This window comes from Gymnoscopelus microlampas (assembly GCF_963454915.1).
Source record: "Gymnoscopelus microlampas genome assembly, chromosome: 4".
NCBI lineage: Eukaryota > Metazoa > Chordata > Actinopteri > Myctophiformes > Myctophidae > Gymnoscopelus > Gymnoscopelus microlampas.
The window spans coordinates 6,959,070-6,975,061 of NC_139941.1; the positions used below are offsets into that span (position 1 = coordinate 6,959,070).

The following is a 15,992-nucleotide window of genomic DNA, read 5'->3' on the forward strand; positions in this document are numbered from 1 at the left end:
TTTGAGGATCACTGTCCTAATACTAATGATTCATTGTAATGTGGGGGTGATCATTCTTCTGGAACTTGGACGGTCATTTGATCTTGATGTAAGCCCCTGTGAAAAGCAGCAGCAGCAGCTCAGTGGAGGCATTGTTCCACATAGCAATCCAGTGACCCGTTTAGTCTGGGAGGAAAGTCATTAGTTACTCATGTATGTTGGGGATAGGATGAGTGTAGTTCTGCCATGTGATCCCCTGCCCGCACGTACAGTACGCGTGCACACACATTTGTATTACTATGCTTGCGAGGACATCAGCATTTTACGAATGCCATAAATAAAATAAGCCACTCTTAACCTTAAACCTTCAAGCCGAAAATAGCCGATCTACAAGCTCACAACGCGTCGCAGTGCGACGCGTTGTGAGCTTGTAGATTGGCTATTTTCTGTGCATGACACCGAACTATAAATCAGGATTCAGGAATAACTCCAAACCCAACCTCTAAATGCCCACGCCTATAACCCTAAACCCTGCCCTGAATGTTTCCCTAATTGTAAGCCTATATAACTCCCCAAATAATTTTCAACCATAAAACAACAATTTATCGTGCGAGGACCAGGAAAATGGTAGATCCACACAATGTCTATTTCTCAAACTCTACTATATAGGGCCATTGGTCCCTCACAAGTATAGCAAGTCAAGTACACACACACTCACACAGGGTCACATCTCTGCTGGATATAAATAGCGCCTTGGGTGACACACACACACACACACACACACACACACACACACACACACACACACACACACACACACACACACACACACACACAGGCACGTGCGCACACATACACACAGAGTTCAGTCACAGCTTGGTGGGTTGGTAAACAAGCAACAGTTGAAGGGAGACAGAACCACAGCATTTAAACACAACTACACAGGTAAGAAAATACATAATGAATCCTTATTGTCAGCTCTGTTTTAACTGTTGGTTTCACTGGTTTACAGGTGGTGAGGCTTCTGTAGGCCTACTATACTGTATATGGATCAGTTTTAAATATATATTTCGTAGTCATGCCTCTAACTCACATTGTAGAAGCCAGAGTGACTTGTTGTGGGGGTGTTTAGTGTTGTTACATAAGTTACATAACACACATGCACACACAACTCTTAAAGGAGCACTTCACCCATTTTCAGCCTTCATATATAAATTGGTCCTCACTAATGCTCATTATAAAATGGCACCATATCTGTCTATACACAGTTCAGAGACCTGCCTTTTTTATTTGGTGCTTTGCTACCTTTATTGATAGTACAGTGTAGATAGGAAACGGGACAAGAGTTGGGGAGTGACACACGGTCTCGGGAATCGAACCTCAGACTCACTGTCAGGCTGCAACTTACATAGTACGCACCTTGACCACTAGGCCATCAGCGCGGCCACGTTCTTTTGTTTTTATTGATGCAAGAACAATAGCTTCTATTTCATCATAATAACTTCCCAGGAAGAGAAAGCTTATAGAATCCCCATCGATGATGTCATTGGTGGGAAGGTTTCTGAACACCACCCACCTCTGACACACAGAGCGAGTATGCAGAGCTCCTTTAAAGTACATTGGTACATGGGAGAATTGTTTCAGTTGCGGGCCAGTCTTTCTAATCTAAACCAATAGGAAGTACTGTAGATGTGTACTATGGGAAGAAGGAGCCAGTCAATCCCAATGCCAGCCAGCCAGTCTGTCTGGGGGGATGTTGGGGGATTCTGCCTGGGTTCAATATCAGGTCCACCCCATCAGGTTTCGTGACCCATATATGGAGGGGTGCAATACGTTAGTCCGACAGCGCATTCCTCCGACAGCGCAGTGCTCCGACATTAAACAGTAAACCCGAACCAAACCCGCACCCTAACCCTAACCGCACGTGGATGCCACATAGTCGGAGAGGGGTTCTTCAATTTTAATCTAAAGAACCCCTGAAGCAGTGGTTCTTCAACTTTGTTCTGTCAGGGACCCCTAAATTAATATTTTTCCACAGACCCCCATATGAAAAGTTGTTGTGCCAGGGACCTCTGTACAAGATTTGTGTTTGTAATTTTTTTTCTCCAAGATTTTATGAAAATAGCAGATCTACAAGCTCTCGGTAAAATTGTTATCATGTGAACAGGTGAGGGATTTGGCAGGCTGATAGGACAACATGACTGTTGTCATATTTATTAATGTTTATTATGATGGATGACTGGAGGTCACACAGATATAGCCTGGCGTAGCTAGACTATATCACTGCGTGGATATGAGTCTGGTGCTTCCATGAGGACGTTTTGTTTCCCAAGGGGCGGGATCAAAACAATGTCCCTCGACGCAATTGGTTAGACCTACAACCAACTACCAATTACAGTCGACCATATTCAAATACTGGGCCCTGATTGGTGCCCCACGTCTTCTGGAACAGGAAATGGATTCTCTATGGAGCGGTGCCAGACCCAAATCGCAGAGTGCAATTTTTTTTTGCACTCGCAGATTCGTCTGGTCCCAGGCTAACACAGATACTGTGTGCACCACGAGGACTGAACAGTGTTCTGAAATGGTTGTCTTAGAATTCCACAGAGCGGGGAATTATATGTAGTAGAGCCCGATCTACAACCTCAATTATAATATCAAAACCTGTATTTACATTAAATAAATCTCTCTATATCTAACTGACCGAAATATGAAAAGAACTCTATCTCTCTCTCACACGCACGCACGCACATACAGTACCAGATTCTGTACCAGTGAGTGTGGTTAATGTGCATGCATACCACTAGGAATCATTTGGTTATAGAAATGAATCGATTGAAGTGCTGCACGCATAACATTCTATCAACAATGAGTGTATGCATGACTATCAACAGTCTATCATCAATGAATATTATGCCAAACAACAACGAATACATATGAATGGATATAAGTCTATCAACAATATGAATGGATATGTCTGTCAACAATGATGAGAATGAATGAGTACAGAGTCTGATACAGGTGTGAAGATTATTTATTGATCTTAGGGTTCAGGCTCTGCTACATATTACCCCATGCTAAGCACCATTTAAAAGCCTCGTGTAGTCAACAGCTCAGAGGTTATTCTCCAGACACCATTTTGATTAGTGACACAATGGTGTCAGTGATCCAAAACCCATTATTGTTAACCAGGCCCATCAGCGTCTTGTCATCCATATACTTATCCTACTTAATGGTGACATTGGAGCTGTGTGTGGTGGCTAAGCAGACATGTGTACAGGGAGCACGACCCTCTGCATTGCCAGTCAGTGAGTACAGGATGCTGTCAGTGGTACATCTGTAGAAGGCCCGCAGGACCGTGTGGTCCATGCCTAGCTCTGGTCCATAGCGCTAGAAGGAGTTCTCCTTAACGCTACGGGACTTTCGAGCCTTTGCACACGCACCACAGGCTGCACAGCGTCTCGTCTTTAATAAAATAAAATAAAAAATCTTTTGCTACTCACCAAAACAAATACGGTTTTATGGAGTTGAAAGCCTACTCTACTAAGTGGGAACACTCTGAGCCCCCCACCTCACGTCTAAAATACACTTTTTGGCCAGAAAATAAAATATTTCACCGGAAGGAAAAATCTGGTCAATAGAAAAATTCCATTGATCAGATCTGTAGGGGGCGCAGTGGAGTAACCAAAAACCTTTTTTTCCTTCTGGTGAAATATTTTCTTTTCTGGCCAAAAATATTCCAAGTTGGAGCTGTGCGTGGCCACGCAATTGTAGGTGTACATGGAGTAGAGGAAGGGGCTCAGAACACATCCCTGAGGGGCTCCTGTGCTGAGGGTCAGGGGGTCAGAGGTTTTGGGTCCATTCCTCACCACTTTGTCGTCGATCTGACAGAATGTCCAGGATCCGGCAGCTGCACAGGCTGGGTCCTAGGTTACAGGTTACTTCTACATGTTTCTCGAAGCATTTGCTACTATAAGTGCTCCGTGCCGCCAGTCATTTAGACAAGTTCCTTTCATTATGTTTGGCCCTGGAATGATCGTTGTTGATTTAAAATCATACTGTGTAACTTTCATTAGTAGTCTTTCTGGCGACACCTCTTGTACCTCTTTTGTCACTATATACTGTTCAAAAAGTAAACAGTATTCATGAACTTTTGTTTAATTGAACAAGTTAGACGGTATGATTTTAAAGCATGATGGAACTCTACTCTCACTGAGTTGAAAATATCCATAAAGACTCCTGATATAATACACCTGCCCTGGAATGCCGCCTGGCCCTGCTGCTTTACGCGTGTTAATACACAGGAAAGTATTTAGCACCTCAGAATCGGATTTGGCAATGACCGTCAGAGTGTGTCTGTGAGTGACCACAATGTCTTGGCACCCTCCTCTGCATAGCTGATGGCTCACTACTCTTAGATACTTAGGTATCTATCTAGGTATCTATCTATGAAGGTGTCCATTTCAGGTCTGCTGTGAATCGACCCCAGACGCCTGTATGTCGGTGCGGGGAGTTGTCTGCTATTGTGTTGCTATTGTCTTCTGGTCTCCTCTCCTCTCCTCTCCTCTCCTCTCCTCCTCCAGCAGTGAGGATGCGTTCTGAACGGAAGGTGGAGGTTTCCGTGTATGACCTGTCTTCTATCAGGGGTCTGTGGGAAGGCCGGGTGAAGCAGTACCGCCATAAACAAAGGAAGGAAAAGGATAGAGTGGAGAAGAGCGCACTCGCTAAGTAAGCCTTCCTCACATTCACCACAACCTGGAGGTGTTTAACACCACAAATGGATTGATTGATTGATTGATTGATTGATTGATTGATTGATTGATTGATTGACTGAACATGATTATTTAGTATAGGTAGTACAGTCAAAGGTTATGAAGGAAAAAAAAGCCCCATGGGGATTGTTTCCATTGTGGTCCATTGAACTCAATTCATCAGTAATACATATAATACAATACAAAAACAATACAAAACTAAGTAATAATCATATCTACAGAGAAAGGAGGGGTGGGAGCGGGGGGCAGAGGATTCTACTATCAAGATGTTCAAGGAGTTAGTTTAATTGTATTTTAAGGACATGGAAACAAAGCAGTTCACTTTAGATAAAACAACCCAGGCAGACCTTCACCAACACTAACTGATCGTGCATGTTGAATGCCTCATTTGGTGTTATGGTTCTAGTTCTAATTTGATGCAAAACAACAGACTGACAAGTGATGCTCCTCAGCCGCTATCGAGCTCCCCGTTAAAAAAACATAGATAACATAAAGACCTACAGCGTTTTAAATCAGTGGCCCTGTACTTGAACATGAACCCAGGTTAGACAGACAGATAGACAGACAGACAGACAGACAGCTCTGTTCCCCTATGACAGAAGAGTCTTATCATAGTAACATGAACACACACACAGGTCTATTTATGGAGAGCCGGCAGACCTGGGATCTGTGGAGAGCTTGTTAAAGGGCATGTTTGTAAGAACAGGCCGGCTTGTTTGGGGTTAGACGTGTCATCAGGTTGATATCAATATGATGGTGAAGGCTTTCCATTATGCATGCAATTTGATGATGAGCAAATACACATGATGACTGATGCACTCATGCACGTACACACACACACATGCACGTGCGCCTGCACGCACACACACACACACACCCACACACACAGGTTTGTATTACTATACTTGTGAGGACGTCAACATTTTAGGACGGCGATATTATGAATGCAATTTCATGCCATTTTTTTTCGTAAGCATAAAAAGCTGAAAAATAGCAGATATACAAGCTCACACTGCGACGTGTTGTGAGCTTGTAGATCGACTATTTTGCGGTGCACGACACCGGCGCAAAACTAAGTATAATCGAGCATAATTCTAACTCTAACTCCTAAACCTAACTTCTAAATGCTTAATCCTAACCCCACCCTGAATCTTTTTAGAATTGTAAACGTATCTCTCATTAAACAACCATTTCTCTTTTGAGGACCAGGAAAATGATCCTCACAATGTCTATTTTGCAAATTCTACTATACTTGTGGGGACATTTGGTCCACACAAACACACACACACACACACACACACACACACACACACACACACACACACACACACACACACACACACACACACACACACACACACACACACACACACACTAACTCTATGTCTCTCTGTAGAATCGATCAGGAGTGGCAGTATCGTATTTTCTGTAAGAGTCTGGAGAGCAGTGAAGTGAACACACTGCAACATTACCTGGACAGATCTGTTACCCAGGAACACTCACAGACACACGCAGACACAGGTTTGTACTCCCAACCACGACCCGCTGACCCCTAAACTCTAACCCGCATTCTCACCCCCGTGACATCAAATTGGGTGACGAGTTGGGACGGGGACTTTGGGCTGATATCGGTCTAGACTCTATTGTAACCTTATATTTTTTCAGCCATGAAAATGACATGGCGAATTTTGACATGTATTATTATACTTTTTACACACACGCACACACGTACGCGCGAGCGTGCGCGGTACGCACGCACGCACACACAGATGACAGGGATTTATTGTAGCCTAATGTAGACAGTATAGTCTGACTGACTGCCTCTCTGTTACTTCAGGTTCTGGCTGTCAGTCCTCAGTCTATAGTTCAATGAAAGAGGTCTTTAAATAGCATACATTAATTCGCTTACATTAGCATACATTAATAGCATACATTAAAAGTTCAAAAAGAACAATACAAAATAATACAAGTTTACAAGGGGATCAGCAGTGCAATAAAGAAATAAAAAACCTAAAACTGCACAAAAGGAAAATGAAAAAAATGGAAATAAGACATTTGTTTTGACGTTTCTTAAATATTGGCAAGGATAGTGATGACTTAAGTGATGCATCTAGAGAGCTCCACAGCAGAGGGCCTCTAAACGACAAAAGTGTACATTTAAATCATCTCTTTGCCTTGTAGATTAAAATTCATTTCAATAGCCGCCGTCCGTTTTCCGCTCGGCTCTAGTCGGCTGCACTCGGCTGAAAAGGACCCGTATGAACGACTGACTGACCGTACAAGACCGACCGTCGCGCATGCGCGGGACTCTCGATTGTATATACACTGGATGTCTAAAATCTCACCTGTTTCTTTATTCTCTGTGTGTGTGTGTGTGTGTGTGTGTGTGTGTGTGTGTGTGTGTGTGTGTGTGTGTGTGTGTGTGTGTGTGTGTATGTCTCTCTCTCTCTCTCTCTCTCTCTCTCTCTCTCTCTCTCTCTCTCTCTCTCTCTCTCTCAGAGTCAGGACGGCAGGAGGCAGCTGAGAAACTTATCTTTCGTCTGGATGGAAAGAAGTGGAGGGTAGGCTGACCTATGACCCATCAGGGTTGGGGGTTCTATTGCGTGTGCAAGGCAGTAATACTGGTTTACAGGTCCCACTAGCAAAGCTTGCTTGTCCTCACAGTTACTTGAGGAAGTTTCATTTAGTTATTGTTGTTGTAATTAGGGGTCCAAGCCCCCAAGATGCAGGGAACACTCATTGTCTTCGGATTATATGGTTCTCAGAAACTATAGAAGCTACAGTTACTAAACTTGACAGAACGTCTTACTCACTACTACTAAAAACTACACCCATCGATTTGATGGTGGGGCAGTGGCTCAGGAGGGCCACTGCCGCGATGCGACGCGTTTTGAGCTTTTAGATCGGCTATTTTCAAATAGCCTATATATAAAACGGGGCTAACGTGGTTAATGTATGTTTTATAATATAATAATTTATATCTGCAAAGTAACTAGTAACTAAAGTATTTTCATTATTGTTATGATTATTATCATTACTACCAGGGTTTTCCCAAGGAGTTGCAGTGGATGACCTACCTGAAGGAGTGGCATGTCAGAAGCACAAAGATCCACTGTCTGCCTGACTACCTGTCTCACTTCACAGAGCTCACTGTGCTGGAACTCCCAAAGAACTGTCTCACAGAGCTCCCAGCAGAGATAGGTCTGTCTGTCTGTCTGTCTGTCTGTCTGTCTGTCTGTCTGTCTGTCTGTCTGTCTGTCTGCCTGCCTGCCTGCCTGCCTGCCTGCCTGCCTGCCTGCCTGCCTGCACGCGTGCGTGTGTGTGTGTGTGTGTTTGTCATACAATTTCACTAATTGTCTCCGCCAGGCCGAAGGCATGGCGAGAGAGTATGTTTTACCCCCTGTCCGTCCGTGTGTCCGTGTGTGTGTGTGTGTGTGTGTGTGTGTGTGTGTGTGTGTGTCCGTGTGTGTGTGTCCGTGCACGTGTCCGTCTGTGAACAGCTATGTAGTCTGTGATCTCAGCGAAACTGTGCACACACACTCCCTGGATGCCAATTCAGAACCTCTGCCCCAAATATTTCACATGGGCATGTTATAGCGCCACCAGGAGGCCGGTTTGTGCAAAACATATTTTTTGACAGTACTCCTACATATTTTATCCAAATATCACGCAAATCGGTACACAGTATCTATATCCACCTGTTTCCTAGGCTTTTCACTGTGTTCCATTTCCTGTCTTTTGATCCAATGAAATCCAATGAAATCGGTCAGATGACTAATGATATCCAATGAAATCCAACAGGAAGTGGAAAACACAAGCCTAGGAAACAGGTGGATAGTCATGTGATCAACACGGATCTGTCTGATTTTCCATATTCCATGCTGATTGGCTAAGGTTGGCTTCCAAAGTTTGCAGGATTGGTCCGTTTTGAACTAAATGCCTCAAATCATGAATGCAGCTTGCTATTTCCGTGAAATGTCACATGCACATTCCCACTAGGCAGAGGAAGAAATGTCACTTGAAATTTTTCAAATCAGCCTCATGGTGGCGCTATAAAAGGCCGATTTGCGTTTTTAACTATAACTGCACCGATCTGCGTGAAACTTTGCACGCATACTCCATAGAGGCAGAGGAAAAACATCTGTTCTGCATTTTTCACATTAGCCTTTTATAGCGCCACCAGGAGGCCGACTGGTGGCGCTATATAAAAACATTTTTTTTTAGATTAAGCCTTCACATTTTATCCAAATTTCACGCAAATCGGTACACATGATCTCTATAGTCATGTGATCAAGATGGATCTGTTTGATTGTTCATATTCCATCCTGATTGGCTAACATTGACATCTAAAGTTTGCAAGAGTAGCCCGTTTTGAACAAAATGCAGCAAATCATGAACGCAGCGTCTGATTGCCGTGCACGGCCTTGGAAGAAATGGCACCCTTTTCACTTTGGCCTATTATAGCGCCACCAGTAGGCCAATATAACCTACCTGACCTGGCGGAGACCTGTGCTCCGAGGAGCACTTTTTCTAGTTTCAACTCTTATGGCTCTCTCCCTCTCTCCCCCCTCTCTCTCTCTCTCTCTCTCTCTCTCTCTCTCTCTCTCTCTCTCTCTCTCTCTCTAGGTAAGCTGACCAGGTTAAGGGAGTTGAATGTCAGCTACAACCGTTTAATCAAAGTCCCTCCAGAGCTGGGAGACTGTGAGCAGCTGGAGAGACTGGAGCTCACAGCCAACCGGCATCTGTCTTCTCTCCCCTTTGAGGTGAGAGAGAGAGAGAGAGAGAGAGAGAGAGAGAGAGAGAGAGAGAGAGAGAGAGAGAGAGAGAGACTTTTCTTTCGTTGTGTAGGCTACACTGTCAAGAATCTGCACCCAGTTTAACTTAAAGACTGCCATTTGACTGCCTTTGAAGTGAGAAAGAGAGAGACTGTGTGTGTGTGTGTGTGTGTGTGTGTGTGTGTGTGTGTGTGTGTGTGTGTGTGTGTGTGTGTGTGTGTGTGTGTGTGTGTGTGTGTGTGTGTGTGTGTGTGTGTGTGTGTGTGTGTGCGCGCGTGCGTGTGCGTGTGCGTGTGCATGTTTGTGTGAGTGTGTGAGCGAGATAAATGTTTTTCAATATACTGTACATTATGTCAGTGACTGAATAGGAAAACTCTCTATTTATCATGTAAATAGTAAATACAGGTCTGAACATTATTTGATGTTGGCTCTGCAACACATTATTCTCTGCTCGGCATAATCAGAAGACGACCCTTTCAGAACAGGGTTAACACAAACACACTGTACTTCACTCTCTCTACAGCTCAGCAGTCTGAAGAAGCTGATTCATCTGGACATCGCAGAGAACAGCTTTGCGTCCATCCCCATCTGTGCCCTGAGGATGACCGCCATGCAGCTACTGGACATGAGTAACAACGCCCTCACAGACCTGCCTGAAGACATGGACAGGTGAGAACGATGCCGCGTTCACGCCGGCAGCTACAAAGCTACAGGCTGACCTTCGTCTTCAATGGAAGCCAGTGATATGATACAAAGCTACACCCATACGTTTGTAGCTGCTACAACATCTACAAAGCTACAATCCAAGTTCAGCTGGCTTCAACTGCAGCTACAAAATGACCTTGTGTTGCTTTTTTTTTCTTTAATTATTTTGCCCCTTTTTCTTCCCAATTTAGTCATTATGCCAAATGATTCCTCCCCACGTACATACATTTCTGTGTTGTCACTGCTGTTGTATCCTACTGACTGACTTACCAGTGAGGAGCCCCCACCGGGAGGACGTAGAGCCTTCGTCCTACTCACTCCTCCCGCCCAACACTCTCTGCTGACAGGTGCCGCCACAGCCTGTAGTAGGATTACGTGCTGTAACAATTATCACCTTCACCGGCCCGCTTCCCTCCCCCGAACACGGGCCAATTGTGTTCGTATTGACGCTCGACAAACCCGGTTGCACCACGGTGGATTCGAACCCACAACTGCCGCTGTGGTGGCCAGCAACTTTAACACTGCGGCACCCGAGCGTCGACCAAGTGTCGTTTAACCATTTCCATTTATTGACGTTGGCATTCTATGTGCCCGAATGAAAGTGTTTAAAATACTGTGATCTGTTTAGACTAGAGTTAAGCCTGATTCGCGATTCGCGCGACTCGTGACTCACATGCCGAAAATAGACACGCATCATGGCCGTGCAACATAAATTAGCATAAATTAGGCTTTACAATACAGCAGCAGCCGTCCTCACTGGTCTGAATAATCTGTGTTTGTGTTCATATTCTGAATGTATAAACTTAAAGTGTGTGTGTGTGTGTGTGTGTGTGTGTGTGTGTGTGTGTGTGTGTGTGTGTGTGCGTGCGTGCGTGCGTGCGTGCGTGCGTGCGTGCGTGCGTGCGTGCGTGCGTGCGTGCGTGCGTGCGTGCGTGCGTGCGTGTGTGTGTGTGTGTGTGTGTATCCTATATTTTCCAGGCTGGAGTGTCTCACCACCCTGTTCGTCCATAAGAACCACCTGTGTTACCTCCCCCACTGTCTGTCCAACATCACCACCCTCAGCATGATTGTGGTCAGCGGTGACGAGCTCAACTGCATCCCAACCCATCTCTGCAGGAACCCTGACATCAAGTACTGAACATAAACACACACTGGTTCTTAACGTCTGGTACCGCAGACCACCACCAGGGGTCCAAATGGACCCCTTTTTGGGGTCTGGTAACTCTGAGAGTGTACAAATGGAACCAAATGGATGTGTGCACTCTCTGAATTAAATATAGACCATAGTCCATTTAGATCCCGCTCAAGGAACCCTGAGGGTCCCTGGACCCCACTGGATTAGGCCATGTAGCCCCCCATTTGATGTAGTAAAAAATAATAATAATAACTAGAAAAAGTGCTCCTCGGAGCACAGGTCTCCGCCAGGTCAGGTACGTTATTGTGGCCTCCTGGTGGCGCTATAATAGGCCAATGTGAAAGGGGTGTCATTTCTTCTTAGGCTTTTCACGGCAATCATGCATTCATGATTTGAGGCTTTTGTTCCAAAAATGTGTTTTGCTAAGATTATACCTGCTGGTGGCGCTATAACAGGCCAATGTGAAAAGGGTGGCATTTCTTCCTCGGCCTAGTGGGAAGGTGCGTGTGAAATTTCACGGAAATCGCAAGCTGCGTTCATGATTTGAGGCCTTTTGTTCAAAACGGACCGATCCTGCAAACTTTGGAAGCCAACCTTAGCCAACGAGGATGGAATATGGAAAATCGGACAGATCCGTGTTGATCACATGACTATAGAGATAATGTGTACCGATTTGCATGCCGTTTGGATCAAATCTGTAGGAGTAAATGGGTTTTGCACAAATCGGCCTCCTGGTGGCGCTATAACAGGGCTATGTGAAAAATTTGGGGCAGAGGTTCTGAATTGGCATCCAGGGAGTGTGTGTGCACAGTTTCGGAGCGAGCGGGCCAACGGTGTCGGAGATTAGCTGTTCACAGACGGACACACGGACGGACACACACACACACACACACACGCGGACGCACACGCGGACGGACAGGGGGTAAAACATACTCTCTCGCCATGCCTTCGGCCTGGCGGAGACAATAATAGGCTAATAGTAAATGTAATATTAATATCTCAGCTTTATGTATCGCTTTTCGAGGTACTCAAGTCGCTTTACACGGGGGAGGGAGAAAACTAAACCAAAAACTAGAAAAAGTGCTCCTCGGAGCACAGGTCTCCGCCAGGTCACGTCGTTATTGTGGCCTCCTGGTGGCGCTATAATAGGACAATGTGAAAAGGGTGGCATTTCTTCCTGCCTAGTGGGAATGAGCGTGCATTCATGATTTGAGGCATTTTGTTGCAAAAATGTGTTTTGCTAAATTAGACCTGCTGGTGGCGCTATAACAGGGCAATGTGAAAAGGGGGTCATTGCGTCCTTGGCCTAGTAGGAATGTGTGTGCAAATTTTCACGGAAATCACACACTGCGTTCATGATTTGAGACATTTTGTTCAAAACGGACCAATCCTGCCAACTTTGGAAGCCAACCTTAGCCAATCAGGATGTAATATGAAATATCGGACAGATCCGTCTTGATCACATGACTATAGAGATACTGTGTACCGATTTGCGTGATATTTGGATAAAATCTGTAGGAGTAATATCCAAAAATGTGTTTTGCACAAATCGGCCTCCTGGTGGCGCTATAACAGGCCCATGTGAAAAATTTGGGGAAGAGGTTCTGCTGTGGCATCGAGGGAGTGTGTGTGTGTGCAGTTTCACAGCGACTGGGGCAACGGTGGCGGAGATTAGCTGGTAACAGACAGAAGGACGGACGGACACACACACACACACACACACACACACACACACGGACGGACGGACGGACGGAGGGTAAAACATACTCTCTCGCCATGCCTTCGGCCTGGCGGAGACAATAATGAACTTTATTAGGAAAGAAATACATATTTAGTTTATTTGGGACCCCCAGGAACAGCATACATACAGTATACGGTATACATACTACTTCTACACAGAGTAGATGATGGGTTTACTACTCTCTAAACAGAGTATATAGAATGGGTTATTAGTTATATTGACACAGAGTATATAGAATGGGTTTACAACTTCTGTAGAAACAGAGCAGATAGAATGCATTTACTGGTTCTGTGTAGACAGAGTAGATACTATAGAATGTGTTTTCTATTTCCATATAAAGAAATGGAATGTTTTATATTTCCATATAAATAAATAGAATGTTTTATATTTCCATAGAAACAAATAGAATGTTTTGTATTTCCATAAAAACAAATACAATGTGTTTTCTATGCATAGACACAAATAGAATGTGTTTTGTCTTTCCATAGAAACAAATGGAATGTGTTTTGTCTCGCCTGCACAGGTTCATCAGGCTGTACGACAACCCAGCGAGCGAAGAGAGGAAGAAGAGGGAAGAGGAGGAGAAGAAGAAAGACAAGAGTAGGGAGCAGAGGAGAGAGGAGGAGGAAGAGACGGAAGACGGCGGTGATAAAGAGTTCATCCAGGCTTATGTTAAGTCTCTGAAAGACAGAGGTGAGTCTTAGATCTCAATTTAATTTAGATGTTTTAACATGTTATTTAGAAAGATAGAGAGGTTCACTCTTTACCTGGTGCAAGATACTGACATGATACTGACATGATACTGACATGATACTGACCATGAAAACGTACCATGATACTGACACGATACTGACCATGACACTTACCATGATACTGACAATGATACTGACAATGATACTGACATGATACTGACCATGATACTGACCATGATACTGACATGATACTGATACTGACATGATACTGACATGATACTGACCATGATACTGACCATGACACTGGCCATGATACTGACATGATACTGACCATGATACTGACATGATACTGACCATGATACTGACCATGAAAACTTACCATGATACTGACACGATACTGACCATGACACTGCCCATGATACCGACATGAAACTGACAATGATACTGACATGATACTGACATGATACTGACCATGATACTGACATGATACTGACATGATAATGTTCATGATAATGACCATGATAATGGCCATGATACTGATATGGGTACTGACAGAAAAGCTTGAACCACTGGTTTGTTAGATTTAGTTAAAGGACATGTGTGTGTGTGTGTGTATTGGGAAGGAAAAAATGTCTGTCCTTCGTTGTCTCCCAGATGCTTGCCCCTACTCCACCACCAAGGTGTCCATCTCCTGCCAGCTGTGATGAAGACTATGATGAAGATTATGAGGAATATATAGACTATATGAATTATGATGATGATGAAGGCTACCTATGAAATTAGAAAGTCTGGTGATGGTGGTGATGATGAAGAACAAGATAAGATTGTTTTAATGTCCATCCATCAAGGATGTTCCAGTGTTCCACCAAAACTGTGACTTGTTACTCCACAGGTCGCTGTTTTTTAAAATGTAAGCTTTATTCTGTGAGGATGCATCCTGGCTGATGAATGCTTTGTCTTTATGCAAACATAATTTAAGAGGGGGGGGGGGGGGTGCCAATGTTGGTGTAACCGCTGAATGCAACACCTACATACTGTAGGTTTTAATGTAAACATGCTTCTGAGTTGTCAGGTGATTAGAGCAAAGCATTCCGTCACCAACCATTTTGCTTCACTTCTACATTTAGTGACAAAATAGTGATATTTAAGCACAATAAAAAAAATATGCTATATGCTATAAATGTTTGAATCAAAGCTTTTAGTTATATTAGTGTCTGGTAAACTGGATTATGTGGATGAAGAAAATGGAGCCTGGTTTGTTTTGATGTGACCAAATACATTTTGTTTTATTTTTCAGTGTAAGACAGATGTCCGCCTGTAGCTTTATGTATCATAATGATCGATGACTTGGTGGTGTGAATTTGACTGAAATGTGATTTGAAAAAGTTTGTTTTCTAATGATACATCCTATTGTTTCTGTTTTGCTTAATATGTTGGTGATGAAGAGACAATGCAATAAATGTCGGTTTTAAGCTGCAGTGAATGATTCCTTTTTTCTTGAAAATCTTCTAAAGCTAGAGTTCATTGTGACTTCCCAGGCCCTTGCCAGGCCCTGCTGGTCCTGAATTAAATCCCACCAACCCGTTCTTTCCATCTTGAATCTAGGTCACATTCATATCAAATAAAATGATTCAGTAATGTGATGGCCATGTTTTGTGGCAAATGTAGGTTTTTGAATGAAAATGTATGAACTCTCACCACCCTTATTTATTTATTTTTTTATATAATTTTTGTCCCGCGATTTTGTAACCCTTTTGTTTTTCACCCGGTGCCAATTTGCTAAGTGATCCTGGGCACTACACTCCCCCCACCAGCCTAGGGAGGCCAGTGCCTCCTTCAATGCATGAGAGCCAACTGACCTTCTTGTCACCTGACAGGGGGGAGTTTCCCTGGTTGGACGTAGCGCGTGGAAGGAACACGTTATTCCAACCAGTTCCCTTCCCCTCCATCAGGCGCCCCGGCTGACCAGGGGGAGGCAGTATAGTGACCAGGATTAATTACTACATGTTTTTGTGAGGGTATTAACTACCCTAGGAGACACGGGCAGAACATGCAAACTCCACACAGAGCAGGCCCTTTCGCCAACCCCACCTAGGGTATGGGCGCTGATGACGCGGAGGAGAAGACACGCCCCCAGTGCCCACAGCGTCCCCGGCGGGAATCGAACCCAGGACCTTCTAGCTGTGAGGCGAC

The 15,992-nt window shown here is 44.2% G+C and overlaps 1 protein-coding gene across 2 annotated transcripts; it reads left to right on the top strand.

Annotated features, from left to right (window-relative positions):
* Positions 1-802: 802 nt before the first annotated feature.
* Positions 803-15,277, top strand: lrrc2 (leucine rich repeat containing 2). 2 transcript variants are annotated; one of them, XM_084056266.1, is made up of 10 exons: positions 803-924; positions 4,563-4,707; positions 6,148-6,272; positions 7,251-7,312; positions 7,796-7,952; positions 9,378-9,514; positions 10,050-10,195; positions 11,210-11,362; positions 13,631-13,800; positions 14,454-15,277. In XM_084056266.1, exons 2-10 carry the CDS (start codon positions 4,571-4,573, stop codon positions 14,501-14,503), a joined length of 1,137 nt encoding a protein of 378 aa, XP_083912392.1. In that variant the 5' UTR covers positions 803-924; positions 4,563-4,570; the 3' UTR covers positions 14,504-15,277. The 2 variants fall into 2 exon arrangements, with proteins under 2 accessions (XP_083912392.1, XP_083912393.1); XM_084056267.1 differs by having other exon boundaries at positions 865-924; positions 4,566-4,707.
* Positions 15,278-15,992: the final 715 nt, after the last annotated feature.